At 41.2% G+C, this 27,861-nt stretch overlaps 1 protein-coding gene across 1 annotated transcript in view; it reads left to right on the top strand.

Annotated features, from left to right (window-relative positions):
* Window positions 1-8,009: 8,009 nt before the first annotated feature.
* The window catches only part of ATXN10 (ataxin 10), a 94,649-nt gene continuing 74,797 nt past the window's right edge, over window positions 8,010-27,861 (top strand). The window contains exons 1-3 of the mRNA XM_038153277.1: window positions 8,010-8,278; window positions 13,229-13,420; window positions 14,864-14,946. Coding sequence (XP_038009205.1) covers window positions 8,196-8,278; window positions 13,229-13,420; window positions 14,864-14,946 — 358 coding nt within the window. The 5' untranslated portion in view covers window positions 8,010-8,195. The remainder of the gene's footprint in view (window positions 8,279-13,228; window positions 13,421-14,863; window positions 14,947-27,861) is intronic.

Genomic DNA, 27,861 nt, shown 5'->3' with positions numbered 1-27,861 from the left:
GATGGGTTGGAGTGACTTATATATTGTAGTCCTTCTTTATTTAATATTTCAAGAGTGTTCTTTGATTTAAAAGCAAACACTTGATAGGCCTCTTTTCAGACAATTATGTCCCCTTTTCTACAAAGCACTCTGAAAAGAGACTAGTCATTGATGCCATCTAATAGAACAAACACACAAATTTGATGGAGTCAGACAAAATAAAGGGGCTTTGGTACATCAAGGAACTTAAACATGGGCGTTATTTTAAGCTTGGTAATCATCCCAAGACTACTCTGTTTCTTGCAAACTTGCATTCAGCACCCTGCTGAATTCAAACTTACATGGTCAATCTGCAATATACTTTTTAACTACAAGGAACATTTCTTGGTAACTATTTTTCAACTAAGTCTTTCTATAATAGATAAAAAGAGTTGTTATAGATAGGTTGGGGCTGGATGCAACTGTTTCCCAAGCAATTATCTTCTTATTTATACCTATTTGCCTCATTAATACAATTAATTCAGTCCAGGAGGCGTCTTCATAGTAGCATGATAAATAACAGCAAAAGTAAGTTAAATGGTCAACTGAAGAGAACTCTTACAGGATCCTAAATTAGCCCTGGCAAGTACTGAACCTCTACTGGTTAACAGTTGATAGTAACTGTGAATGATTGCTTTCGTCCCCCAAGATCCGACCATTCTCCCCAACATTTCATTGCTATTCTAGGGACATACTCAAAGCATGGGCTTCATAATTAGCAGGAATAAAACACGGCCATTTAACAATGCCACTAAGCTGGAACAAATGGAGTTACTTTGCTTATTGAAGTTTGGGGCAAACAGCAGAGAATAATATCCTAGAAGAGAAAAAACCCTGCATGCCTAATGTTACAGAAGGGAATTAAACTCTGACTTGCAGTTAGAGAATCATTGTAACTACTTGCCTTAGTCCAATAAAAGAAACTCAGTTCTTCTCTGAAATAGGAAGTGTTAAATTTATGGCAGTTTATTAACTGCTGGAGTTTTTGCAGCTCACAGTGCACTTGAATGATTATAAAGAACAAGTTCTTAAGAGCTGAAGTAGTGTTTCCTCCCTTTCAAGGATTATTTTTGGAAGCTCCTATTTGCTGGATGTTATTTGTGTCCCTTTCCAAGTGGCGGTGAGTTTAAGCAACTTCTGTTGCAGGGCTGAGGAAGGACATTGGTGAATCAGAACTCCTCTGGCTCCTGCAACTCTGCTAATGGTCTGACCAAACAGACCTCTCTGGGAGAGAGCAGCTGCATGGTTAAAGGTCAGCACAAGAGGAAGGGGAGCTCTGCCTACCTTCCCTGGGAAGCTCCAGCCAGATGACAGTACCACACCACATCACTGCTGACAGTTCCTTGAGCAGATTCCTTCCATGGGCAATTAGCCTTCACAAAGCATGAACGGGCTAGTTTTCTATGAGGAGACTGAATTTTAGCTGACAAATTAGACAGGTTCCCTGAGGCCAGAGTTATGCAGCTTTGCCAGTCTCACTAAAAATGTGATTTATAACAGATTCCTCAGCAGAGGCACTCCTTGCTTCAGGAATGAAGGCGCACACTGTACTCAAACTCTTCATCTAACGTGATGATCTTACAAACTTTTGTCTTGTGAAGGAAAAATTGACTGTTACTTTTGACTTATCAAGTGACTGACTCCTCATCCGTCCATGAATGGATAGTGGGAAATGACAGTGCATATTTAGAAGTCAGGAATACACAGGTGTAAATAACATTTTAGGATGTAAGAGTATATTAGTTTGGGAAATTAAGTCAGACGTAGCTGGATGGAGTTTGTAGCTGTGAAAACAATGCAACAGAAACTGTTTAAGATGTGTCTCTGGCTTTTGATGACTCTGGCATAAAACAGAAGCAGAGGAGCAGAGGTTGTGGTGCACAGGACTGCACTAATTATATGTGAAGTATCTCACCCTGCATGCTCCCAGCACTGGGTGCTGGGCAGCTGACTCCTGATGCCTGGTGGTTGTGATACATCCTGGGGTCAGGATAAGCCAAGGACAGCTGTTCCATCAGTGTGAGGCAAGCACAGGTAAGAGACAAAAATAAAGTCTAGCAGACACAAATACCATATTGTGCTTTGTTGCCTTTAGTTCTGCCTTTAAACCAGACCACTCTGAAAGGCAGACAAAAAAAAAAAAGTTTTTCCAAAGGTAATGGAAGACTCGGAGTTTTTGTGCAGTTGCAGAGTCACAAAAATTATGGGCAAGAACAAAAGAGAAGAGAGAAGTCAGATCCCAGGCCCCATTCCTGACAACTGAGGCTCCACCTCTGACTCATCCCAAGGTTTTCTCCTTGTTTTCTCCTCTGGTGAAACCAGTATTTGTATTCTGTAAATATCAGCACTTGCTCAGATCAAAAAGCAGGCTCACCCATCCCTGACAGTGTCTTGAACATGTCTGTGTTTGCATGGAATTAATAGTTAATATTTTAATTATTAATTTATATTACTTAACAACTGCATGCTGTGTTACTGATGTATGAGGTGCACTCAGACTGGTAAAGCATGGGAGGGGAAGCTAACAAAGCTTAGCCTAGATCTAGCAAGTGGATAACGTGTGGCACACAGATGCAGACACAGGGGGCTGATTTTATTTTGATGATTTTGGACTTAAGGAGAACATTTCACAGGTGAACAGATGGACAAATGCCTCCTTCAATATCTGCTTTTATCTCCATGTGAGCTGGGAAATTTATAGCTCTGAAGTATTATTACTCCCAGTCATTAAAGAGTGTGGGATTTTTGGATTTAGAAGCCTGTCATACACATACAAATAATGACTTCTGCAGAGGCCAAATCTTATAATCAGTAGATGCAGATGGAAACTATCAAACTTGACTTATATTTGTGTCTGCTTAAAAAAGATGTTAGTTTAAAAAAAATTAATAACCTATCACTTTAGTCTTCTGACATGACCTTGTGGAAAAAGACATACAAAACAGGAATGGATCAAAGCTTCTCTTCAGGTACATAATTAGACAAATGGTTTTGGACAGCCTTTACATACTGGTTTAAAAGAAACTTAATTTTCTTTTTTGCAGATCCACAGGTATGACAGGGAGGTTTCATCAAATATTTCTCCAATGGGTTTAGGTTTTGAAATTTAAAGGCAACAAAATGTCCTTCTATCTGAACCTTCTGAAATCTTCTGATGGTGTTATTGTAATAGCAATATTTGTTCTTTTTTAAAAAAAAGTTTAAGTTGCATGTTTCTTTACACAAATATTAAGCTAGCATCAGAAAATTCTGAGAAAATAAGTTCTGAGATTTTTAACTAGAACTTCACAAGATTTATAGTATTATATCAAAATGAGTGCTCACAATTTTCAATAACTTTTTTCTTGTAAGTATCAAAGCTTTTCTTATAGCTGAAAAAATTGACAAAGATCTAAAGAAAAAGATTCTGTAGAACTGAAGTTTAACCCTTTATTTCTCAGTTCTGTCAGTCTAGCAACTCTACATAACTGCATATATTTTCTCCTTAGAGACAAATAGATAATGTATGTAGCAACTTCTAGTTACCAGTAGCATCTTCTCAATTATTATTTCTTAAGATGACATTATAAATGATCATAAATTGGGCAAAAGCAAACTTTGTAGGTATTTGTCTCCTAACATGAAGATACCAATCCCAGGCCCATTGCTCTCACCTTACAAAGCTCATCTGCTGACAGATGTTGTACATATGGAAAACCTTCTAAAGGCTGAGGTTATTGGGATTTAGAATCCTAAGTTATCCTGAGTTGGAAGGGACATGTATCCTGTGATTTTAGTGTACAATAAAGATGAGCAGACCAACTCACATTTCACAGATGGAATTAACAAATTAAATGGACTCTACACGGGCAGTGAATGATACTAACTCTGCAGGCTTTAGGCTGAGTTCTGCTGCCCATCTCCACTAGATGTCAGGCTTTTGACAGAGCTGGAGGGGTTTAATCTCTATTTCTTAGTATAAAGCTTGGTCAGGATCACAGCTACACTTCTCAAATTCCAAGCATCAGCAGTAACCCAAAATAGGAGATACTCTGAGTTGCTATATGGGTTTTTCTTGCTCTTCATTCTTTTATGCCTTGTTTTTTCCTTGCAGGAAATTTCTCAGCATTGACAAGGTACCAATTTAGGTATCATTTACCAATGCTGGTAAAAGGGAGCACTTCCAAGTAACGTGGGATTCCCTGTGGCATTTCCCTTTGCTCCTCCATTCATTGCCTTGACACATCTGTTCAGGAAGACTATATACCTGGTGAGTTCCTCAAAAATATTCAAGCATGTGCCTCTTTACTCTCTGGGGAGCTTTCCAGTTATTTCTGCTCCCTAGTAGGGATATTTATTTCTATTTTCTGGGAATGAGATAAAATTTCAGAGAGCATTCCCCTCTCTCCAACAGCATCTTTGTGAAATATCTGAAGGAGCCAGGCTGCCCTCCAAGCTTAGCAGATGAATTACATTTTCAAAGCAACAGAAGGCAGATAGCATTTCCAGGACTTTACACAGGATTTTGTAAGACTTTGCTCACAGATGCTAAGCAGTGGCCGCCGCAGTCCGCAAAAGGTGAGTTTCCCCTGTGGAGCTCTGCAAATGCAGAGCAATCCTAGCAGGTTTAATGTGCATGTGGAGAATGACTCCACACTGTGGAAAAGCAATGAGTCTGCTTGAACTCCCTGTCCTGTGCCACAGAGTGACTCCATGGAAGCACAAAAGCCTGGTGAGCTCAGCACAGAGGTGATTTATGTGCACTGGCTTAATAGCAGCTTTTTGACTGTTCAGTTGTGTAGGCTGCTGAAGTCCAGAAAGACTGTTGCTGCAATGAAAACCAGGAAAAGCCAAGATTTTCACATGAGAGATGAGATCTGATTGTATTTGTATGGGAAATCTACGTTATATGGCACAGGTATCAAATCTAGCTCCCACTCCACTGCTTGTGGGAGCACTTTCACACTGGCTTTTAGGACTTCAAGTAACACTGGGTAGTGGAAAAGGTCACAAGAGGAGACTACTAAGTGCATGCTCTCACCTTCACAGTCTTCCTCAAGAACCCTTCTTTACCACAAAACCTTAAACAAGACCCTTAGAAATTCTTTCAGATATGTTGTCTCCACGCAGCATTTCTGCAAGCTCATTGCTTGCTGCCACATTCCCCACATCCACCATTTTTCTTTCAGCCTCATAACTGGAGTCAAGGGCAGCCTGCCTTGTGGAGAGAGATGTCCTTCCCTGCTTTGTGTAGGCCCTTGTGCATCCCTGTCCTTATCCTACAGAAATGAAACTGTGGTAACCATTTTTTTTTCCCCAGCAGCAGTGTTAAACTATATATTACTCTCAATCATAGAATCATGGAGTGGTTTGGGTTTGAAGGGACCTTAAAGAGCATTTCATTCCACTCTCCTGCCTTGGGCAGGAGCACCTTCCTCTAGAACAGGTTGCTCCAAGCCCTGTCCAACTTGACCTTGAACACTTCCAGGGATGAGGCATCACCTGACACTCAAGAAGAGGTGGAATCAGTGACTTTTTAAAGGTTTAGTTTTATCCAAATTTGTGTTAACTCTGTAAAAGGGACATTCTCTATCCATGAGAATAAATTTCTAAACAGAAGGAGACCTCTCCCTGGCACCTCGTAGCATGGGAAAAGCTGCAGGATGACACAAGTTAACATACAAAAAACCTCCTTGCATTCAGCACCAGCTTTCTTACAATTCAGCTGCATTTTCTTCTGCACAAGACAAAACCCTGACTCTAAATTCTACATATTATAAATCAATTGGTACATGAATTCATGTACCATGAAATTCCCCAGGCTACCAGGGAACTAGACTTTGGGTACCAGGTATCCTTAGTAGAAACTCTTTGACCCAGCTGACCAAGGCAAGGATAGTGTCTTTCCATGTGCTTATGCCATTGGCTGATATGCTGAGGATAATGCGGATCCCAACAAAAACACTCCATGTAAATGCGGCATAAAACCTTTGTGAAGGGCAGATGACAGTCACAAAATTCCTCACTGCCTCTAAAAACTGGACTGCATCTAACAAATGAGGCAAGAGTCCCTGCAGTGACTCGGAGCCTGACAACTGTGCAGCTGACAGCATTTCATCTGCATCTCCTCCTCAGAAGACATCATTTGTTTCCAGGACAAAATGCAAGGGCTTTGAACATCTCCTCTGAGGCCTTGTGGGCTTTTTTTCCCAGATGGAGGGGTTTCTTTCTTATAAAGAATTAAATTTATTTATGATATTACATAACAAACGAGTGACACATAAATCTCAACATCAAAAATAACTGTTCTTTTATGGCCTTCAGACATATGTGTAACACCTCACCTGAAGCCAAATAAACTCTGTAGTTGGCTTCAGATTGCAGTAGTTATTCTTGGGTTCGAGACAGTCTGCAGTATCCATTTCATATGGATTCTGTTTTACCTCTGGTGTTTAAAAAGATGGTGCTACCTCCTCTCAGATCCGCTCTTCCTCATCTTAATATAGGTGTTCAGAATTCCTTGGCAAGGTAAGGAATGCCTGTAATTTGCCCAGTGTAAGCAGGAAACCGAGGGCATGATGGCAGGGTGTGCTCAACAGATTTAGCAACAGAGGCTAATGAAAAGCATTTTTCCAAGTGCATCGATCAATTTCACTAGATCCTATTAAATAACAGAACAAAAATAAAAGCTTTTGGTGTACACCTTCAAAGCTGTGTGGGCTAAGTCATACTTAATATAACGCAGGCCCAAAATAAGAGTCAGAAAACTAGTATTTTTGCCGGAAACATATAAAATATTTATGCTGCACGATTTGCTTCTCCACTGTAAAGTAATTTTTTCCAGAGCCCAAATTTTATCTTCTGATGGAAGTTGCCCCCAGTAAAAAAGGGGCACAGTCAGTATACATAATGTGATTAGAACAAGTGGCCCTCTCACAACATTTGAGATAGGAGGGATTCAACGTCTTTGACCTGCTTTGCCTCCTGGAGCCAGCATTTGCTGGAGTGGGGCAATTGTCTTCCAGAATCTTAGCTAAGACAGGTCCTTCTCTGTTTCCACCTTCAAACACTGTTGCCTCAAGAGTATAGTCTACCTCTTAATTTGATGGAGAATTCTTTAAAACAAGTTCTGCATAACTTTATTTTCAGGTGTAGTTTGCTCCAGGTGGAGTGTTTCCCTTCTTGTAGTTCCCTAAAGCTGTGCTAAGAAAAATAAATGTTATTTAGACTCTAAACTCTCTGGGGGAAAAGCTGCATCTTTACGGGATCTGCCTGTTTTTCACCGAATTAGGTAGATCCGATGAGCTTAAGATAAAACATCCATGTGTAATTATTAAATTTTATAATCTATATAAGAATCGGCTGGATGGTTGAACTCTAAGAGTGTCTTCCCTGTTCCTGGAAGTGTCCAAGGCCAGGCTGAATGGGGCTGGGAGCAACCTGGGACAGAGGAAGGTGTCCCTGTCCAAGGCAGGGGGTGGCACTGGTGAGGCTTTTCAGTTTCTTCCAACTCAAACCAGTTTGTGATATGACAATAAAGCTTTCTATAATGTTTGGCCACTATTAGTCTTTTTAACCTTTGGAAGCTAATTTCCCACCCACAGCCATACAGACTAACTTTTCATGCATGTTTAGAAAATGCTGAACGATATTTTTAGAAAATAAACGTTTAAAATGTAGCATTTAATTTAAAGATATTTTTAAACTCTAAAGCAAAATAGTATTTACTTCACAGAATCACAGAAAGCCTTGGACTGGGAGGGAACTTAGAAACCGTCTAGTTTCACATCCAAGCCACAGGCTAGGAAATCTGTATAAAATCAGGATATTAAGCACGAAATAATTACTCCCACAGCTTATGTATTTTTATATTAATTTAATATTTGTTTTGTTTAGAGACGGGTCTCCCCAAGAGCACACGGGGCGCGGCGTGGGGCGCGCAGCAGCAGCAGCAGCAGCTACGTGAGGGGAGCCGCTGCCGCGGTGAGCTTCCTGCGGGGAGAAGGCGTGGAGGGGGGGAAGGAAAAACAAAGGAAAGGGAAAGGATCCGTAAGGAAACAGACACGCAAAGGCAGCACGTCTCCCGGCCACAGCGGCCATTTTCCCGCGGGCCCCGCACTCCCTCCCGGCCGGCGGGGCGGCGCCGCCGCCATTTCCGCGCGGCGGGGGCGGGGCCGGGGCCGGGGCCGGGGCGGGCGATGGCGGCGGCGGAAGCTTTGCCCGCGGCCCGCCTGGAGAGCGTGCGGGCGCTGTCGGGTCTGTTCCGGGAGGCGCAGCCCAGGTAGTGGGGAGCAGGGAGCGGCGGCGGTGCCGGTGGATGTCGGGCAGGACTCGCCTCGGCTCCCAGCGAGGTCCTGCCCCTCGTGGAGTCGGCTGCGGGCCGGAAAAGGGGCTCTCCGTACCCCCATAGGGGTGTGAAGCCCCTATGTGTGATAGCTCCCCAGTCCCTTCTGGGGAGCTTCTGCATCCCCAGCCTTCTCCCGGGGCTGTGCTTTTGGGGGGTGGTCTGTCCCTTCTCCTGTCCTGCCCCGGGGTCCATGAGGAGCTGCAGTGTGCTCGGTCCTTGTGCCTCTAGCAGGGAGGAAGGGTGTTTGTCTCTTAGTCGTGGGTGGCATAAAATATCTTAGAGATACAGAATGACTTGGGTTGCAGGAACATTAAAGCTCATCCCATCCCACATTTTCTACGGGCAGGGATACCTTCCACTACCCCAGGTTGCTCCAAGCCCTGTCCAGCCTGACCTTGGACGCTTCAGGAATGGGGCAGCCACAGCTTCTCTGGGCACCCTGTACCTTTGCTGGAAAAGATTTCTTCCTAACATCCAGTCTAAACCTACTCTATCAGCCTGAAGCCATCGTCCCTTGTTCTGTCACTTGAGGCCCGTGTCAATAACCTCCATCTTCCTTGTAAGCTCCTGTCAGGTACTGGAAGGCATCATTTAGGTCAGCCCAAAGCCGCTCTTCTCCAGCCTTTCCTAATAGCAGAGCCGCTCCATCTGTCTAAACAACTTGTTGCCTCATCTGGAGTCTCTCCAACAGCTCCATGTCCTTTCTGTGCTGGGATCCCACAGCTCAAGGCAGCTCTGCAGGTGGGGTCTCACCTGAGCAGGGCAGAGAAGCAGAATCCCCCTCCTCTGCTGCCCATGCTGGGAGCTCAGCCCAGCACAGGGGGGTTCTGGGTCCCAGCATGCATGGCCAGGGCATGTCCAGCTCTCAGCACCAGCATCCCCAAGTCCTTCTCCCAGGGCTGCTCCATCTGCTCATCCCCAGGCTGAATTGATCCTGGGGGGTTGTCCTGACCCAGGTGCAGCACCAGCACTTGGTCTTGTTGACCAAGTTGTTGACACTTGGCTGTGTGATTTACTTGAGGCTTCCAGGGCTCCCAGTGCTTTTAGTTCATTTCTTTATACTTCCTTTACTAAGCTAAAAAAAAAAAAAAAAAAAAAAAGAAAATGGCTTTATTTTGTTCCTGGGAATGTTGTGAGGATAAGTATTTTAAAGGCTTTTTAGGGACTGCTTCCAGAAATGGAGTTGTGCAAGTACCTAAAACTTAGAGTGGAAATACAGAATTGTAAACTTGTGGATTTGTTCGCATCGTTCCTGACTAATTTGGTGATTTTTTGGAGCCCTGGTCTTTTGAACACAGTTTCATTACTGTTTCTGACTCTGTGTTTTCTGGAGTGGTATCTTGTATAGGTTCAGTTTTTAACAGTCAAACAGGTCTTACAAGGAGTGACAGTAATCTTCCTTTTGGCATGGGTGCAGGAATTCTGACTCTTTGTTTTGACTTAACAAGAAATTGTGCGTGTCTTCCTTGTCTGAGAGCTGGGCTCCTGTACCCTTTGCCTCTGCTTCCTTTTGTATTCCTGCAGAACTTGATGTGGAAATGAAGGACAGGTAGCAATAGCAAAATGAGCAAAATGTGGAGCTTCTGTGGTAGGCAACCAGGCACAGGAAACAGAAGTTTGTGGAATATCCACAAAGCTGTTCTGGATGGATTTCAAGGGCTGTTTACAATGCAAGGTATTCTTTTAATCTAAAATCCACTTAATCTAAAATCCACTTAGGCTCTTTGGTAGTTTTATAAATTAAAAATTTGGAAAAGATGTTTTCCATTTCAAAAATACATTTTAAATATTTATAGCTGCTACTTTGTTTGTGAACCTTTGTTGTACTGCTGGAAAAAGGTTATTTTTTAAAAACTGTCAGTAAGCATTGCTGTGGAACAGTTTTCTGAAGTCAATCTTGACTAGTTTTTTAATATCAGCTAAATATTTTCTGCTGTTCTTGCTAATTTGAGGATTTTTTTATTCAGAAGGACAGTTTTAATTTAATTTTTTTTTTGTAGTACACACTCAAATTGCAGTGCTATTTGAATGCTTAGGTACAAGAGTCACATGTAAGTTTTCTCAGAACAGAATCCTGCTCCATCAAACAGCATTTAAGTCAGTCTGTGTTCATTTGGAATACCATTTGCTTGCTTGCTTAGGCTTTGAGATTTGATTTCTGCCTGGAATGATCTGGCTTGAGCAATCTGGATTTTCTTTCATCGTGTTTAGGAGACAGATTTGGAGTTCTGTCTCTCCTCAATGATGTCGAAAATCAACATCTCCTTCCACCAAGGACAGACTCTTCCTTGTGTACCCCACACTTGCTCCATTAGGACACACAAGGTTTTCATCTTCGTATTTTACTGGAAATGTCTGTACTCTTAAGTTTTCTTTTACTTTCAATCTAATTTTAAAGGAAAAATTGTCACAGCAGCTCAGCATGTTTCTGATCCAATGTCTGACTGAAAGTTCTGTTCTGCTGCATAGCTCTGCCCAGGAAAGCAGAGCTTTTCCAGCACAGGAATAACTGTAAGGTGTCCTTTTACCCGTTTCGTCACAAAAATGTGCACAAAAGTTCTTCTGGCTTCTTTAATTCCTCTTTTACCAATTTAAATAAGTGAATGTTTTACAGTAGTATGTCTTGCACTGACCACTGGGTTCTGTATTTTGCAGTAGTGTCAGGAAATGATTGGTTTCATGGGATAATCCAACAAAAGGCCCAGGCTGATAGGAAGGAAACTACAGTGGGCTGAATGGTCCCACTTTAAAGTAATGTCAGAGTTTAAGAACTTGGAACAGCTGATGGCTGTGCTCAGTGTAGAAAGCACTCCCTGGCTAGGTACTACCTTTCCAGACTGTAGCTCTTCTGACATTTAGACAAACTTGTCTCTGGTGCATTTCCCATGGGGACTGTGGTACGTCAGCCACTGCGTCTTCTCTTGGCACATCATGAGGTGGCAGGAGCTACACTGCTTCTTGGAAGCTGAAGGTTCAAGTTCCATGAATATATTTTCTTCGGTCTTGAAACCAAAACCAAATTCCAAACTTTCTTTCTGGTTATGTAAGCTCCACTGTTTTCTTTAAGACTGAGGGCCAGCTCTGCTTTTGCTCACTGTTTTTTGTGCCACTTTGGTATTTTCCCTTCGGTATTGCACCACTGTAAAATGTAGCTTCTTCCCCATAATGCTCAAGTGATGCAGTGATGGGCTTTTTAATGTTTCAGTGTAGATGGAGAATGTGTAAATATATTGGTCTTGATCAACTGTGAGGTTGCAGAATAAAATACATAATTCCTGGAGAACTGAAACCTGATGTTGTGGTAATTTAGTGACATTAGTGCACATTGTATTTCTTACCACACTCTCTCTTCTTTGTAAGCTTCCTCCATGCCCTAACAGACTTCAACATTGGAGACACTGTACTGTCAGTAAGATGTAGCCTAGCATAAAAGTGTCACTATTGGAGCAACAAATCTGATAAGGAACTGATAAAATGTGAACTGTGAGCAGAGACTAAGAGAGTTTTGTGTAGTCTAGGAAAGGAAATGTGGCAGGAGCAGAGGTGGGAAATAATGGCTCCAGACATGTCTAAGGGTATGCTTAGGGACAAGGTGGATTGGTAGTGTTTGGTTAATGTTGAACTTGATGATCTTAAGGATCTTTTCCAGCCTTGGTTCTATGGTTTGATTTATGGACGTGATAATTTACTAAAGAGGAGGTGGAATTTCTAATTGTGCAAATGTGTGAGGCATTTGAGTGAGCATCAGAATGCAGGTAATACCATGTCACCCAGTAGTGTTTGATCAAGAGGATTTTTAATTCTCCTTTAGGAAGCGTTTTCTGCGTGAACATTTTATTTAATGCTACTTTACATTTCCTCTCATCTCACCTTCTTCTGTTTGATCCTGAGTACAGGACAAGCCTATTTAAGGTTCAAAGAGGCTGTATCTGCATTTCCTTTTCCTGACCCTGGTCAGAAGTGCTGGACAAGCAGATTTATTGAACTTCCCTGTAGCAATGCCGTAAACACTCTCTGGTGTGGCTTCTCTCCACCAGCATGTGGTATCAGAACTGAGTAACCAGCATTGGTCATGTGCTGCCCTCATTGCTTTTGTGCACATAAAATCAAGGCAGAGCGTAGACAAACAGCTGTAGTTTGGAAATGTTGTTTATCTCGGTGTGACAGATCATGTGTAGACGTGTGTGTCAGTCCTGGGAGGTTGGTGCATCTTCCTGAAGCAGCAGCATCAGCTGTCATCTGGTCATATGGATTTCTGCATGTGCATATGGTTTGGTAGTGCTGTTTTCCTTGGTCCAGGTGCTCCTGGAAGTGGCTTGGTACCTTGTGTGTTGGGTAACTGTCTGCTGAGGTGGGACAGAGTTGGCTTTTTCTCTTGACTGTGATTCACACACTTCAGAATGGTGCAACCACCAGCTTTCTCCATGACCTTTGTCCCTCTGAGGAAATCTGCAGCAGGCTGGAGCTTCTGATACCATATTCTTCTGAAACATCTAATGCTGGACATCTAAACTGTGCTCATTAACTCAAGCAGTTCCTCTTAAAGCAGCATGCAGTGTCATGTATAAACCTGCCACCTATATGTATTAGGGAGAAGTTTTTGTTTCCTTTTCATTAAAATTCAAAAGAGCTGTTGAAAAGTCATGAGGAATACTAAGGCAGCACCACTCTTCTACAGCCCCTTTTCTGAAAAGTCTGATGGGAGGATTGTGTGATGTTTTTGTTCCTTCTACTTAAAATTACAACTGAGTAGTTAAATACTCAGAATAGTTAAAGATTGCTGCAGAAACACCTTTGGGTTTACAATAAGAAGTGACAATGTCATAGGCTTTTTGGTAGGAGTGCATTTTTATTTTTTCTTCACCACAAATTTATGTATTTCAGAGAAACGGCAGAAGAAAGTGTATTTCAGGATGTTCTGGAAATCCTGACAAGCACCTCAAGTGCCATTGAGCAGACCTGTAAGGACTCCTGTGGACTGGCAGATCTAGACACCTGCCTGCTGCTGATAGCAGAGTGCTTCAGATGTCTGAGGAATGCCTGTGTTGAGTGTGCCAAGAATCAACATGTCTTGAGGTACAGTTATTAACCCTTTTTGCCCATACCAAAGTACCACCTTCTGATGTTTGTGTGGTTTTATAAAAGAGATTCTTATTTTACACTGCTGTGTTAGTTGATTTGTTAACTGGTGTTTCCTGCTTGATAGAATCACTTGAATTCAAATATGCAAGAAACAAAAATAGCTGACCTATTTGTAGGTCAGTTTGGAGCCCTGCTCAGTAACAGGACAGAGTGTTTGGGTCCACAATACAAATTGATTACACAAATGGTATAAGCCTGTTGGAAGCCTGACTGTAGAACTATCATTTTTTTCCCTTTCTTTATTTTTTTTATAATATAATGAATAAATAAATGGTCTCAACAATCAGTTACAGAATTAGTGTGTCTTTTAAGGTTCAGTTAAATCTGTCTGGCTTTCCTGACAAAATACAGCATGTAGAACTGTGCATATTAATCCTGATACACATATACAGGCAAGTTGAGGTTAAAGGATATTAAATCAGTCTGGTTCCTTAAATTATTTAGCCTCTCTATTCTTTGCCTGTTGCAACATTGAAGGGTTGCTTGTGATGCAACCAGCTGTAGTTAGTGAAAATCTGACAGTCTGGTTGATGTTTTTAAAAAACCCAGCAAAATAGGAACAAACACCCTCCTTGCCCAGATGCCCCAAGAGAACCCCAAACCAACCAGCCAACGAAAAAACCACCCCAACTGGTCACAAGTTGGTTATGTCAAAGAATTACTGGGGACTACAGTCATAAAAATTGGCTTCTTGGATTGTGTCAAATTTGATTTATTGAACTAAATGTAATTTTGACATGGGACCAAGTCTTAATTTCTGTGCTGGGGCAGAATTCTGTTAATGCCACAGAAATTGCAATGCAAATCATTCTGAGAGTCTACCTATGATTCCTCCTCACTGGAGAAAGGCTAAATGATTACTTGGCCTTCTCTGCTTCTCTCTGAGAGAGTTGTGTATGTTTCCCTTTGAGCTGGCCCTGTTGTTTTTTGGTAGCTGTCACTAATGGCTTTGTTGGCATTGAAAATCCTCCAAGTTTTTTATGAAGTAAGGTACACGACTCTTGTTCTGGATGCTTGACCTCCAGACAAAGCAAAGTTTTTACAGAAATAAAGCTGTTTAAATTATAGGAATAACTTGCTAATGTTTATTGTCTGACAGCAAAAAGGGAGGAAAGGGTACTTAGCTCTGCTCTGAAGGTTCTGTGCCCAAAATTGGTAAAATGCAGAATGATGCAATAAACCCCTTTGGTTTGCTTCTGATGGTAGTAATGTGGCTGCTGATAGGCAGGCAGTAATGTAGGAGAAACTATTTTTTTTTTCAAAGATCCTGAAGATGCTAAAGATTTCCTTTTAACTTCAGTGAAAAGCCCTTTAAATTTTTTGGAGTGTGTTTCATATCAAGTGAATTATTGTGTTTTATTCCCAATTTAACAATAGGAACTTGGGTCTCATCTCTACATCTGTCCATTTGATAAAGTTACTTCATGGAATACAAATCAAAGAAGAATTGTTACTGACTGGTAAGGCTGGGGATAAATGTTAAATGCATAACCTACATTATATTTTTTACATGCGTGGTATCATGTCACTTTACTGATGCATTTGTTTTATAAATAAGCTAATTCTTTCTTGAATTGCAGTTAAGAATTGGCCCTCTCTTAGACTGCTTGAAAAAGGTCTCAGCCTCAAGTCTAGTTCAGCTGTATTTTCACTGAACTGTTCCTTATAGGTTGCTAAAGGAAAGATATTTGGAAACTTTTTAATATGAAGCAGAGTAATTGGGTTTTATAAAAGGTAAAGTTCCTGTAGTACCTCCATTCAGAATACATTCTGCTGTTTTACTGTCTTTTTATTTTCTGATACTTTAGATAATTTATCTGATTCCAGGAAGCAAATTTTGGCTGTGACTTCTTTAAAATTATTTTTAATTTTCATTTGGGTGCCATGGTTGCTGGCCTGTCGGATGGTATCTGCCAAGAATTAAATACTGATTTGAGTAGTGTTCACGCTTCCTGAACAGATGAGTTTTTTTCTCTCAATGCAGTGAAGAGAAAATGTGACTATGTAGTACCAGGGGTAGTTTCTGCTGTTCTTTTCACTGGACATTAAGGGTTTTCAGTAATTCTCACAAGTAATTCTGGGTTTCCCCGTGTGTGCATGTGGAGCGTCATCCATTGGACTCCAGTTGTGACTGTCTGTGGCTGCAGACAGTAGAGCATGTTTGTTTTCGTGTGTGTCTGTTATTTGTTTTCACTGCTGTTCCTCAGGTGAGGTTTTCTACTGGATTTCTGCTGCTGCTTTTCTGCTGTTTTGTGAAAGCAGGTGAAACAGCTGTCATACAGTTACTTACCCTCCAACACCTTTATGAAGCTGTGAGGGAGTGCTGAAGTCCAGGAGGCTGGGATTCCTTTTGCTGCTATGTTTGGCTCAAAATGAAGCCCTGTGGGCACCTGAGAATATTGTGCTTAAACCAGGCTCACTCCTGGACCTGTTGCTGGAATCCTGCTGCCCGGGAAGAGTCAGTGATGCCAGCACAGCCCTTCAGTGTGGGAGGAGCTGGACTATAAGCTCTGTGGGTGGCAAAAAGGGCTTGCTCAGTGGCCCTAAAGAGGAAGAGCTGATGGCACACAGGAGTGGTTTTCAAGCCATGTTACAGGAAGGACTGGAAAAGGTCATGGAGGGTAAGAGTGTCCTGCCCCACAGTTGTGAACTGCTTTGCAGACCAGCAAGATAAAAGGAAAAGTGATGGGAGCCAAAATGTTTTTCTGTCCAGCCTGTCATTGTCCATACTGGGGACTTGGACAGCACTGGGCTCAAAAAGCTGTACTGGTAAAGGGGGCTTGCCACCTTCAGCCCCTTCAAAGCATCAGGAATTGTGTAAGAATGCCAGCTGAAAGAGGGGCTGCCCAGCACCTGCAGGACAGGGAGCAGGGTGTGCTCACTGTTGGATACAGGCGTGGCCTGAGGTCTTCCCTTTGGCCTGATGGCTGCTGGCTTGTCCTTGCTGGGCTGTCACATGTGTGTGCTGTTCTCTGCTCATGGGTTTGAAGAAGGAAGGGGAATGCTATTGAGCAAAAAGCAAAGGAGGTAAAACCCAGTAATTTGATCATCTGCTTCAGGCACTTTTTCCTAACCAGAGGATGGTGTAAAAATCTCTGTTTATCAACATTGAATATAAAGGTGGCATTGCCAAGACAGTTTTTAACAGGATTTCGGTAGAAGCTGTTTTGTGACTGTTACTCTTCATTGCCATTCAGTAAATACATCTGAATTATAGCTAAGATTTGCTGTGTGGGCCCAGGGTAGGTGGTTCATTTGGTGCTGTAAGTAGCACTGATCTCCTTGGGGACCCTCTGCATGAGGTGAGCATGGCTTACATATTCCACGTATGTTAGTACAACAACAAAAAAATTGTAGACAAGCAAATGTTGCTAATTCCTTGCTGAGTGATCTGATGAACTTTGTTGTAAGTGGAAATTGGTGTAGTGCCTAGAGCACAAGTTCCTTCTGCAGGGTTCACCTCAGAAGTTAACAGTTAAATTTGGCTGAGGATTATTAGTTGTACTGAAGCGAATTGCTAAATTGGACTTGGATAGCACTGCTGAAACAAAAGAGACCCATGAAATGAGTAAATGGTACTATATTTATTCACTGTAATTCTGTTTCATGAGTCTCCTCACGTTTTGTATAGGAAATCAGGTCACAGGGCTAGATTAGCAAGTGTATTTTGATCTTGCAGATAATTAGGTGTTAAGTGGAGTATTTCAAGTTGTTCTTTTGGGTGTGTATCATTTCCTCCCTCAAATGGCTGCTTGGATTGGATGATCCCTCTTGGTGCCTGTGTATGTTCTTAAGGTTTTTAAAATACCTTCATATTGCTTCCATAGCAACAAAGTACAAGGAGGAGGAGGTAAGGCTGTACTGCAGGGTGAACAGCGCTAAATAAGGGTTCAGATCATGTTCCTGTGAAAAATTCCCAGAACAAATTATTGTAGGCTGAATAAACTTGAAGTTTCAACATTATTGTACTTACGAAGGTGAGATTGAAAATTCTTTCTGCAGACTGAAAAATTCATTTAGCCTGATCTCTGGCTGGTTTTCCCTCTAATCTATTGATAGCTGTTAAGGCTAGTAAGTGAGTGGTGTGCTAATTTTTGTAAGAAAGTTCAGTGTAGTACAATTTCAAATGGATAAAACCAGAAATAAAATTAAAGTATGAATTGTTTGACTGCTGCTGTGACCAGTGTGATGGTTAAGGGAGAGGACACGATCAAAGAAACAAAAAAGGAGGTGTTGTGCAAAGTGGTATAACTAAAAACTGTTGCTAATATTTATTCAAATAAATCCAGACTCCTTTGCATCCTCTCTGCTATGAGTAATACTTGAAAAATAGTTGCCCAGGGGTTATGTGCATGGTTAATTGGGCTCCTCAATTCAGTATGTTTACTGAAACAACTCTACTGCATGTTTTCACCATACATCTTACTTTTTCTTTTTTTCAATGCTTTAAAAAATAAGATAAATTACTGTATGTTTGTAATACTTGTCCCGACTAGCTGTTGAAAAAGTTACTGTTTTGATTACATGATATACCACTAAGGCAGTGGGCCAGAATCCTTGAAGGTGAGTTAGAATGTTTGTCCTGAAGTAGCTGTTTGAAACTTCAGGTAGGTTGAAAAATAGTTAATTCATATGTACAGCATTCAGAGATTGTTCAATCCCATGTATAAGCCAGCTGTCCCTGTAATAAGAGTCTCCTTTCTTTTTAATGCTTGCATTAAAAAACCACAAACATTTTTAGTCCTTTCTTTTATGGTATTGCTAGAGTTAGCTGTTTATCCCCACTCTTCCTCCTTGCTTACTTCCCGTGTTACTCTGAGTTGAACTCCGTAGCCTGGTTTTATTTCCCATAATTGCTTACATAGTACATATGTGGTAATCTAAGTCATTCTTAAGCCTCCTCTTTCTTACAGCTCATCTGTCTTGAGCAGTGTGTATTTTGTACTGCTTGGCAAGGGGAGCCTGCTCTGAGGAGCTGCGTGAAGAAGCCAGCAGCTGGATGGGTGCTGTTGGGCGTTCACAGGACCACAGAGTCACTGAGCTTGGAAAAGGCCTCCAAGACAACTGTGTCCAGCCTGTGACTGATCCCCACCTTGTCACCCAGAGGGCACTGAGTGCCATATCCAGTCATTCCTTGGATACCTCCCAGGATGGGGACTCCACCAACTCCCTGGGCCATCCCTGCCAATGCCTGACCACATTTTCCATGAGGAAGTTCCTCCTGATGCCCAACTTGACTCTCTGCTGGCAGAGCTTGAGGCCATTTCCTCTCATCCTGTCCCTTGTTCCCTGGGAGCAGAGCCCAGCCCTCTCTGGCTGCCCCCTCCTGTCAGGGAGTTGTGCAGAGTCAGAAGGTCCCCCCTGAGCATCCTTTTCTCCAGGCAGAGCCCACCCAGCTCCCTGAACTGCTTCTTATCAGACTTGTGCTCCAGACCCTTCCCAGGACATGCTCCCAGCCATTCAGTGTGTTTTTTGTTTTAGAGAAAGGCCCGGAACTGGGCACAGGATTGGAGGTGCCTCAGCAGCGTGGTGACAGAGGACAGTCACTGCCCTGGTCCTGCTGCCACAGCATTGCTGGGACAGAATTTTTTTGATACAGAATGTTTGGAGCTTGTGTTTGTGTCGCAGGCACTGCTGGGGATCTCAGCCAAAACCTGTGTCCAGGTGTGCTGCCTGTTCAAGCAAGGTTTGGGGTGTGCTCTGCTCATAATTCTACAAAGTCCAGAAACTTGGTTAAAATGTATTGGATTGTAGCTTGAATTTGTGAACAGGAATTTGACCTTGCTTCCAATTTTCTGCAATGTGTTCAGGTGTAGTTAAACAGCTACAGATACTCTCTTCAGAACAGAACTTACAGCATGCCTTTAAAAGCAGTGATGAAAGATGACTCTATGTAAATTTTTTAATACTGCACTTATTATAGTAACTTGAGCATTTTCTGGTAGGAAGTTCAGCAGCATGAATATCATATGTCTAACACCTGTTCATACTTCCTTTTGTGAGGGAGGGTGTGTGGGAAAATATGTGATATTTTAAACATTTTTCAAGTACTACAAATGCCGTATTCTTATAAGGGAGCTATAAAAAATGTTCCTTTCTTTGAGCTTTTTTTATTCCCCCCCCCCCTTTTTTTTCCTCTTTTCCCCTCTACCAATTTTTCCTCTCTCCCTTTTTCTCTATTTTTCTCTTTTTTCTCTCATTTTTTTCCTCAGTCCTCCTTTTTTTTCTCTCCTGTTTTTATCCTCCTTTTTTCCTTTATCCTTCTTTTTTCTCTCTTCAGCCACCTTTTTTTTTTTCCCTCTCTCCTCTATGCAGCAGGACCATTAATAGTACCATGGATTCATCCTCAGTCAGTGTTGTTGAACTGCTCCAGCTGTTCTGGACCTGATTGGTTCTCATGCATATTTTTCTTTCAGTTAATAAAAACCCAGTTGTTCTGGACCCATTGGTGCTTTATGGGTTACTCACGGTCTGGGAATAAAGTGCCTTGGGAAGTGTTTTGTAATCTATCAGTGTGGAGGAGAAGCACTCTGCAGATGAGATATCAATGAGTAACCCTTGAATTCAGAACTCTGTATAAATAAAAGTATCACTCCTTCATAGACACTAAAAATAAATTTTAAAAAGCGTAGAGATATTCATGTGCTTCAAAATGACATGTAAGGGACCTCGGCCTATCTATAGTTTCCAGAGATTGTTTCTTGCAAAAGCCAAATAGGATGGAAGCATTTCAAGTAAGAAGGTCCCCTGAAGTCTACAGGAGAACATCACATGGCTGAGCAGAGGAGGATACTTGATTTTTTTTTGTAAGCTTTTAAGGTGAATACATGCTGGGTTTCAAAAGCCACTAAATATAAGCTGTAAGTGCTCGTGTAGTACCAGAAAATCACATTGACATTTCGTTAGGAGAGATCGCCGAGAATAAATGGCAAGAGGAAATAAATTTCCAGCTGCTAAATTGGGTACCTTCTCAGTTCTAAAAAGTTGTTAATTTAAAGTACTTTTCAAAGGTTTACAGAAAAGGAGATATTTAATCAAATGTTTTTGTATTTCTGAAGAAGAACACGAGTAAAACAGGGTTAAATTGTTATGTTTGCAAAAGTATTCTTGAAAACAAAAATGGGTAAATACCAGTGAAGTGATTTCTACTTTTTCAGGAGAGTGTAGAGGAAACAAAACTTTCAGTTCTGTCCTCACTCAGTGAAAAAAAACCAGGAGATGTTTCTTTGCTCTGACCTTTTCCATTTCTGCACTCAAGGATTGGCAATTTGGAATTACAGTGGAAAATCTAGACTGGCTAATTTTGAAGGTACAGAAGAGCAAGGGAAGGAAATGCTTTCAGAGTTGCCAAAGCACACTGAGTTGGTTTTCCTGTATTCCTTCTTAAATGGGCAGCCATGTGTCCTTAACTGTTTATTGCTTCTTGTCAATATTTATCTCTTTATTTTCTTCCCCTAGAAGAAAGGGGGAAGAAGCCTTCCCCTAAGGCTATGGTCCCATTTAAAAGATTATTTTGGCAGTAGGAGAATGAGCTTGAAGTAAATACTTGGACTTTTGGAAATGCATTGGAGCGGCACATTTGCAGAACCAGTGAGTAGAAAAATCTGGGCATTTAAGGCTTAGTTAGTTTGAAAATCTGAGCATTAGAGACTTATGTACTGGCATCACAGTCTAACTACCTTTCACCTATTCTTGAAATTATTTGAAATGCCTGGTCAATCAGCAAAGTATTTAAAATCAACAGGAAAGAGAAACAGTGGTCAGTTATGGAACCTAAATATTCTTAACTGAAGGCCAGTAGTGACTGAAAGAGTCAACTCTCATCTTTTGTGCTTCCCTTTTATCTCTTGTCCAGTATTTTTCATTCTCCTGTTTTATTCTTTTAAAAAACTGCATTTTACTCTTGCTTCTTTTTGTAGTTCTTTAGTCATGTTGCACTGAATGGTTTAATTTCCAAACTACTGCTAATGTTTTCTTTGTAAAAAATAAATATTTTAAAACTTGCTTAGAAGGTGTGGTGGAAGACAGGTAGTAACTTTTTGCTAGACAAACATCATAGCAGAGCTCATCCAATGCATTTGGGAAACCATTGTCAAGTTTTATTTTCTATAAAAAGAGGTCTGTAACTGTCTGAACAAATGTCTTCACACAGGCTTGTTTATTGGGTTTGGGAGAAGGTGTAATTTCTGAATTGTGACCTGGAGACTGTCATAGACAATGGCTACTAAATTTAAACAAACAGGATTAAGGAAGGAAAGTTCATCTTTCCTCTCTTCCCACATCACTGCCCCTAATATTTATCTATGAAGTAGGAGTCATACTGTTTTGTTGGAGATCTTGGGGGTGTTTGTGACCAAACACATTGTGCTGCAGATTTCTTTTGTACTAGTCATGTTACTTGCTGATTTACATGGAATGAGTGAGTGATTATAAAGCCTGAATCATTTTAGCTGTCATACAGTCATCATGAATGGTTGATAGTGACATTTCTCAATTTACGTTCACATTAGCTTTTCTTTTGAGGGAGAGGAAGAGGGAGAAAGCAGGTCCTGAGTCTGCTCACAGTCCATGGGATTAATTCCCAAAAAGCAGCATGAAAGAACATACCTCAGCTGCATGGAAGGAAAGAGAATTTAAAAATCTGAACTACCATTTGTTTTTGTATTTGGGGTTTCCTTTTGCTTACAGCTAGCATAATTAAAACTACATGTGTATTACAGCTTAAATAAACCAGCTGCTAACTTAAACAGACTTTTTTTAGACATAGGAACAAAGAACAGCCCTGACCTTAAGAGTTGCCAGCTTCAATGTGTGATCTTTGCTTTGTCTGTTAGGATTTTTGTATGGGTGCCAATACTTTGCTGCCACTGTTAAAGTAAAAACTATAATTACATTGTCAAAATAATATTTATAGTATTTTCGGGGAATAATTGTGGGAGTGTGATGAATATATTATACTCATCAAACTTTTATGTAAACATAAGCATGAGTTTTTTATTTGAGTTATTGGTGTTGTTTTTGGCCTTTGTGTTTTTCCAATCTGTAAAAATAATATTGGGATTTTCATGGTCTCTAGCATTTGCAGAGTGTGTGCCCTAACAATCAGTTGATATGCTATCTGGTAGAAGTAAACTGCTAGTTGCACTTGTATTGGGATTTTGGTTTCATGTTTCCATAGCTTAAGAAAATCCTCTGTTTTTTGAGTTTTGCTATCCCCTAATTACTATAGCTCAGAGCATTTTGCTGCTTTACCAAACAGGAATGTTTTAGCAATTGGTTTGTTCTTTTGTACCATTTGGGTTTGTTGTTGTTGTTCCCCTTTTTTTTGTTGTTGTTGTTCTGCCTCTTTTTTTTTTTTTCTTTTTTTTTTTAATGAGTCTGAGTTCCTTTTAAAAGTGAGTGTGAACATCTCCCAGAAACAAATATGGTAAGAAGTAGTTGTGAGGTTTTCTAGCAATAGGCAGTTGTCCCTTGCCTGGTTAAAGGTACAGGCAGAATTTGCTGCTGGGCCCTGGCAAGTTAGCAGATGCACAGATGCTCCAGTCCTGCCCTATATGGAAGTTTTAACTGTACAATTGTTCTGTCTCTGCTGTGTTTTGGGGAATATTGCCACAGATTTTTAATTAACTGTCTTCAGAACACCTACAGCAAGGATTCCAGCTGTGCGACTTCATGTTCCCAAATCATGTCAACCTGATGCAACCTCCTGTGGACAAGAACGTTCTCTTGGTTCTTGTAGTTTGGTCCAAGATTCATTGAAGGCTGTGAGGACTCTGATTTGGGTGGGTCTTGGTTCAGGGCATTGTTCCAAGGCTTTGTGCTTTGGCCTTTTTGCAGAAACTCCAAAACAGGGAACCAACCTTTACACCACTTCTAGCTGTCTGTGAAAGAAAAAGAGTCAAACCTGGACCAAGAACACTCAAACTGATGAGTTGTCCTGAGTTAGGAAATACAGAATTCTCTTTAGCTCTTGTGCATGTAGCGCTGGCCCTTCCTGCAGTGGTTATCTCTTGCCCCATTCACTGGGAGTTCCCACACTTTGGATCTTGCACAGTGCATATGGGCACAGCCCCCTGTGCCCTGCAGGTCTGGGGTATTTGTGTACATTTGTGTCATACAACAGCAACTGAGATTTTGACTAAATGCCAGTGTCACCACTGTTTTCAACCTGACGTGTCTGTGTAATGCTGGCTGTGACTTCTGGTACTAATATGGGAACTTGATGCGTGCCTTAATTTCTTTTTTCATTTTTTAACATTTGGAGTAGAGTGGGGTTTGAGAGAGTTTAGATCCACTGAAGAAGGCCATTGCAGGATCCATTGTAGGATCAGGGGCTCTACTTAAATGCAGCACTTTCTTATCTTAATGGTGGGAAAAAAAAGGAAGAGGGAGTGGGGCTTCCAGCAGGGTTTGGATCTTCATTACTACAGGCAGCTGCAGTTGTAGGCTCTTGTGTCCAAATATAGTATGCTCCAGTTTGCTGTGTTTATCCCTTATTAGTCCTGTGGAAGGCTCTCATCTCATTTTAAAACCTTTTCCTAACTCTGGTCTAAATGTCCTACTGTTTGAATGCAGTGATTCACGGTAGTGGGTTTCTTTTCCTACTGTGGGCTGGATTCTCTCCTTGAGTCTTGCTGCTTCTACAGTAGAGGTCTGATTTAGAATTACTGAATGGTCTGGGTTGGAAGGGACGTTAAAGATCATCTTGTCCACTCCCCCTCCCATGGTTCCACTATCCCGGGTTGCTCCAAGCCCTGTCCAACTTGGCCTTGTAAACTTCCAGGGCTGAGGCAGCTACAGCTTCTCTGGGCAGCTTGTGCCAGGGCCTCACCACCTTCCCAAGGAAGAATTTCTCTATAATGTCTCATCTAACTCTACCTTCTGACAGTGGGAAGCCATTCCCCCTTTTCCTGTTAGTCCAGGCCTGTGTAAATTGTCTTTCTCTGTTTAAACTGTGCTGAACTGAATTATTTTATTGACTGGGTATATGTGAGTATAAAAATATTTTATTGCAGCAGCTTGTGGAGGCACAATTTGAACTACAGACCAGATCATGCCTAATGGGGTTTGCCTGTCAGGTACTGATGACATGGTGGGCATTGGAAACAGACTTGGAAATAGTGATTAAGAAGCTGGTGCTTTCCAGCAGTTTGATACTTGTACTCATGGTCCCAACTGACCTTCTCATGCTACTCATGGAAAGATGTTTTGATTGCTGTACTGGGAGGCAGAGGCAGTGACTGAGTGTCAGTGTAAATAATTTTGCTGCTTCTAGGAGAGAGAGTAACCTGAGGAAGCATCTCTAAGTCAGAACAATTAGTAGGTCAGTGGGCTGCCCTGTGGGCTTCCCTGGTCTCATTGCTGGTACAGCTTTTAGACAGCGTGTAGAGCTAGTTTGTTTTTTTCCTGCTCCTGCAATTTGGAGGCTTTCTAGTATAGCCTGCCAAGATGTTGCTGATTTATGCCACATGCATAGTGGTTTTATAATGTGGACTGATATCCACTTGGAGCACAAAGGAAATAGGAGTTTGCTGATGTCTATTTAATTAGGATGGTTTCTGGTTACTTTGGTTGAGGCTTGAAATGGATGGTAATGCCTGTATTTCTGTGGATCTCTAAATACAGTGTTCTGTAAGTCCTTTCCTTCCTTCCTTGCTCTTTAGTGTCCCCTACCCAACCCCAGCAAATAATGTCAGCAAGATTCATAATGAGGCAGGTTTCTGTTCTACACAAATATATGTGAATCAAACCTTGCAGAAACATCTCTATATTTAAGATGGTTACAATGTTTTTTTGCTCCAGGGACATTAGGATCTCAAGATAAAGGTGGGAAGAATGGGGCAAACAAACCTTTTAGTTGTAGAGACCTTCCTAAAGACAGAGCATCATAAATTTAATGCAGGGAGAAGAAGCTTAACTTATTTTCACATGTGGTGAGAGGAAATATTCCTTCTAAAGAGTTTCCCAGAGGGGCCCCAAGGGGGGTGTAGTTTTTCCTCCAGGGAGAGTGAAGATGGAAGGGGGATGGAAAGAAGCTAGAGGAAGATCTGGGCAGAGGGAGCAATGGGAGGAATCTCTTGCCTGTTGGGATAAAAATTCAAGTGGTTGTAATTGTGTAGGAGTTACACATGTCATTCTCTCAGCTGTTTGATTATCATTGCCATGGCACAACTTCCATACTCTCCAGTACAGCAGCATTGTTCTGGTGGAAAAGAGGGAGTAGTCTAACCATGTCTTTCCAGGCACAAAGCTACAAGATTTTATTTCCCATTCTTCAGCACCCCTTTTTGCTAGTAGCTGTGGACTTGGAGAGAAATTTGTCTCTCCCTTTTTGTTGAGAAGTTTAGGGTATATTGCCAAGTTGCATGATTTGTAGAGACATCAAGAAAGTTTGTGAAAAACATTGAGATCTTTTCTTTTTCTTTCATCCTCTGGGCATATACCATGTGTGGTACAAAAGGGACCATAATGTGGCAATGAGAAGAGGGAAGCTGCCTTTACAGGTATTAAAGTAAATGGTAATGCCCAAAAAGGTTGATGCTAAAACTGTTGCTGTACATGAATGTGGATATGCAACTAAAAATGCTAAGTGTAAGTTTGCAAATAATTCCGTATTCCAAAAGGACTGTGGTCCATTTATTAGCCAGGTACAGACTATAAATGGTACAAGTAAGTGGGGGGAAGTCTGATACTCTTTGCATAGACTTACAGAAAAAGATCATTCAGCTCTTTGAGGGCAAATATAAACACTTCCGTGGAAATTTTGGGTTAAATGAAACAACATACACAGTACGCTATCAAAAGTAATTGGAGAAATTTGTTCATAACCTTGGTTAGTACTTTACGTGTTAATAATTTTTTTCTTTTTTTTTTTTCAGACCTGTGCAAAGTATCATGTAGGAAGAGTGTGTCTCACAGTCAGACACCACTAATAGTGCATAGTGGGTGGCCAGTCCTTCTTATTTTTCTTGGTTTCCTGGTATGGTTTAAGCCTAGTTTGAGACTCCCCAGTACTTCAGACTTGCTGATTTCACTGCTGCAGGACCTTTAAAGAGACATTGCATTAGATTTAGGCTCAGCTTTTGGGCTGATTCAAGAACAAGATTTTACATCCTAATGCGTGCAGAAAGCTAATAAAAGTAGTTCCCAGGTCTGCAAGCACTTAAATGTGTTTCACTTCACATAGGAGAGTAATCTCAGGCATGTGCTTTTGCTGCTTAAGGGGATGGAACAGGAGGCCCATTTCATATGCCCTTAGATTTAAATAGATAATTTGTTAAAGGAATGAGCACATTGATGTTTACTTTCTAAAACTGAAATGATGCAATTAAAATAACAGGAGACAGAGAAAATTGTTCTAGTGCTGTATTTAATAAGCCTTGTTAGTGCTTATGAATCAGAGTAGGTTTGAACCTGATCTCAAGAGGTCTTTCAAACTGACTCTTTTTAGTAAATGCACAAGTTGTTTTTTTTTTACTTTCTCATTATGAGACCTCATTGGAACTTAATTTGCATCAGAGGCTAATTTGATGTGTGGTCTGATGGTTTCTTCCAGCTCCCTTCTAATTTATTTGTAACCCCATGTTTTTAATAGTGTGGCACGAATTTTACTTGCCTTTAAATCAAATTCTCATTTTAAATCTGAACAAAATGTTGATGTTTGGCCTAGACATTTATCTTCCAAGAACACAAGGGTTGTCCAATCAATGCACATAATGTTCTGTTAAAATTAGAGTTGGCACTTCTATAGGGGAAAAAAAAAATAAGAGTGCGACTTTATTTCCGATGTAGAGGAGATGGAGGGGAGGGCGAGCAGAAACTTACTAAACACAACATTCTTGGTGTCCCACAGATGGTAAAAATGGGTTACTAGTCTGCACTGCAGCAAGTGCAGTAACACCAAGGTGGAAATATAAAAGGTAGCTAGACAATAATTTTATTTACAGCAATAAAATACTAAGTACTATTTTAATAACATTAAATGACAGAGCTCATATATGTATTGTACATTCAATTTCAGTAGTCTAGACAGACTGTTTTCCAAGGAAAATACATTTTCATCAGTATTTGTGGTATGATTCATGGTGGTGAAGAGGCAAATAACTCTTTATGACTGGAAGTTGCTTTAACTTGCAGCCACAAGGAAACAAGTCAATGACCGGATGATGGTGGTGGGAACTCACATTTTATAGTAATAGAGGTCTACACCTTATGCTGAGTTGGAGGTTTTCTTTTTCCGGGACAGGCAGTCTATCACAAAGCATTCTGCCATTATGTACAAACAGCCAGGGCTGCTCTGCATGACAGCTCACAGCCCACAGTTTACATTTGCAAAGCTCACAGGCAACTCTAAAAGTGTGCAGGCTCTTGGGAGC

The sequence above is a fragment of the Motacilla alba genome, chromosome 1A, assembly GCF_015832195.1.
Source record: "Motacilla alba alba isolate MOTALB_02 chromosome 1A, Motacilla_alba_V1.0_pri, whole genome shotgun sequence".
NCBI lineage: Eukaryota > Metazoa > Chordata > Aves > Passeriformes > Motacillidae > Motacilla > Motacilla alba.
This window is presented reverse-complemented; position numbering and strand designations above follow the sequence as displayed.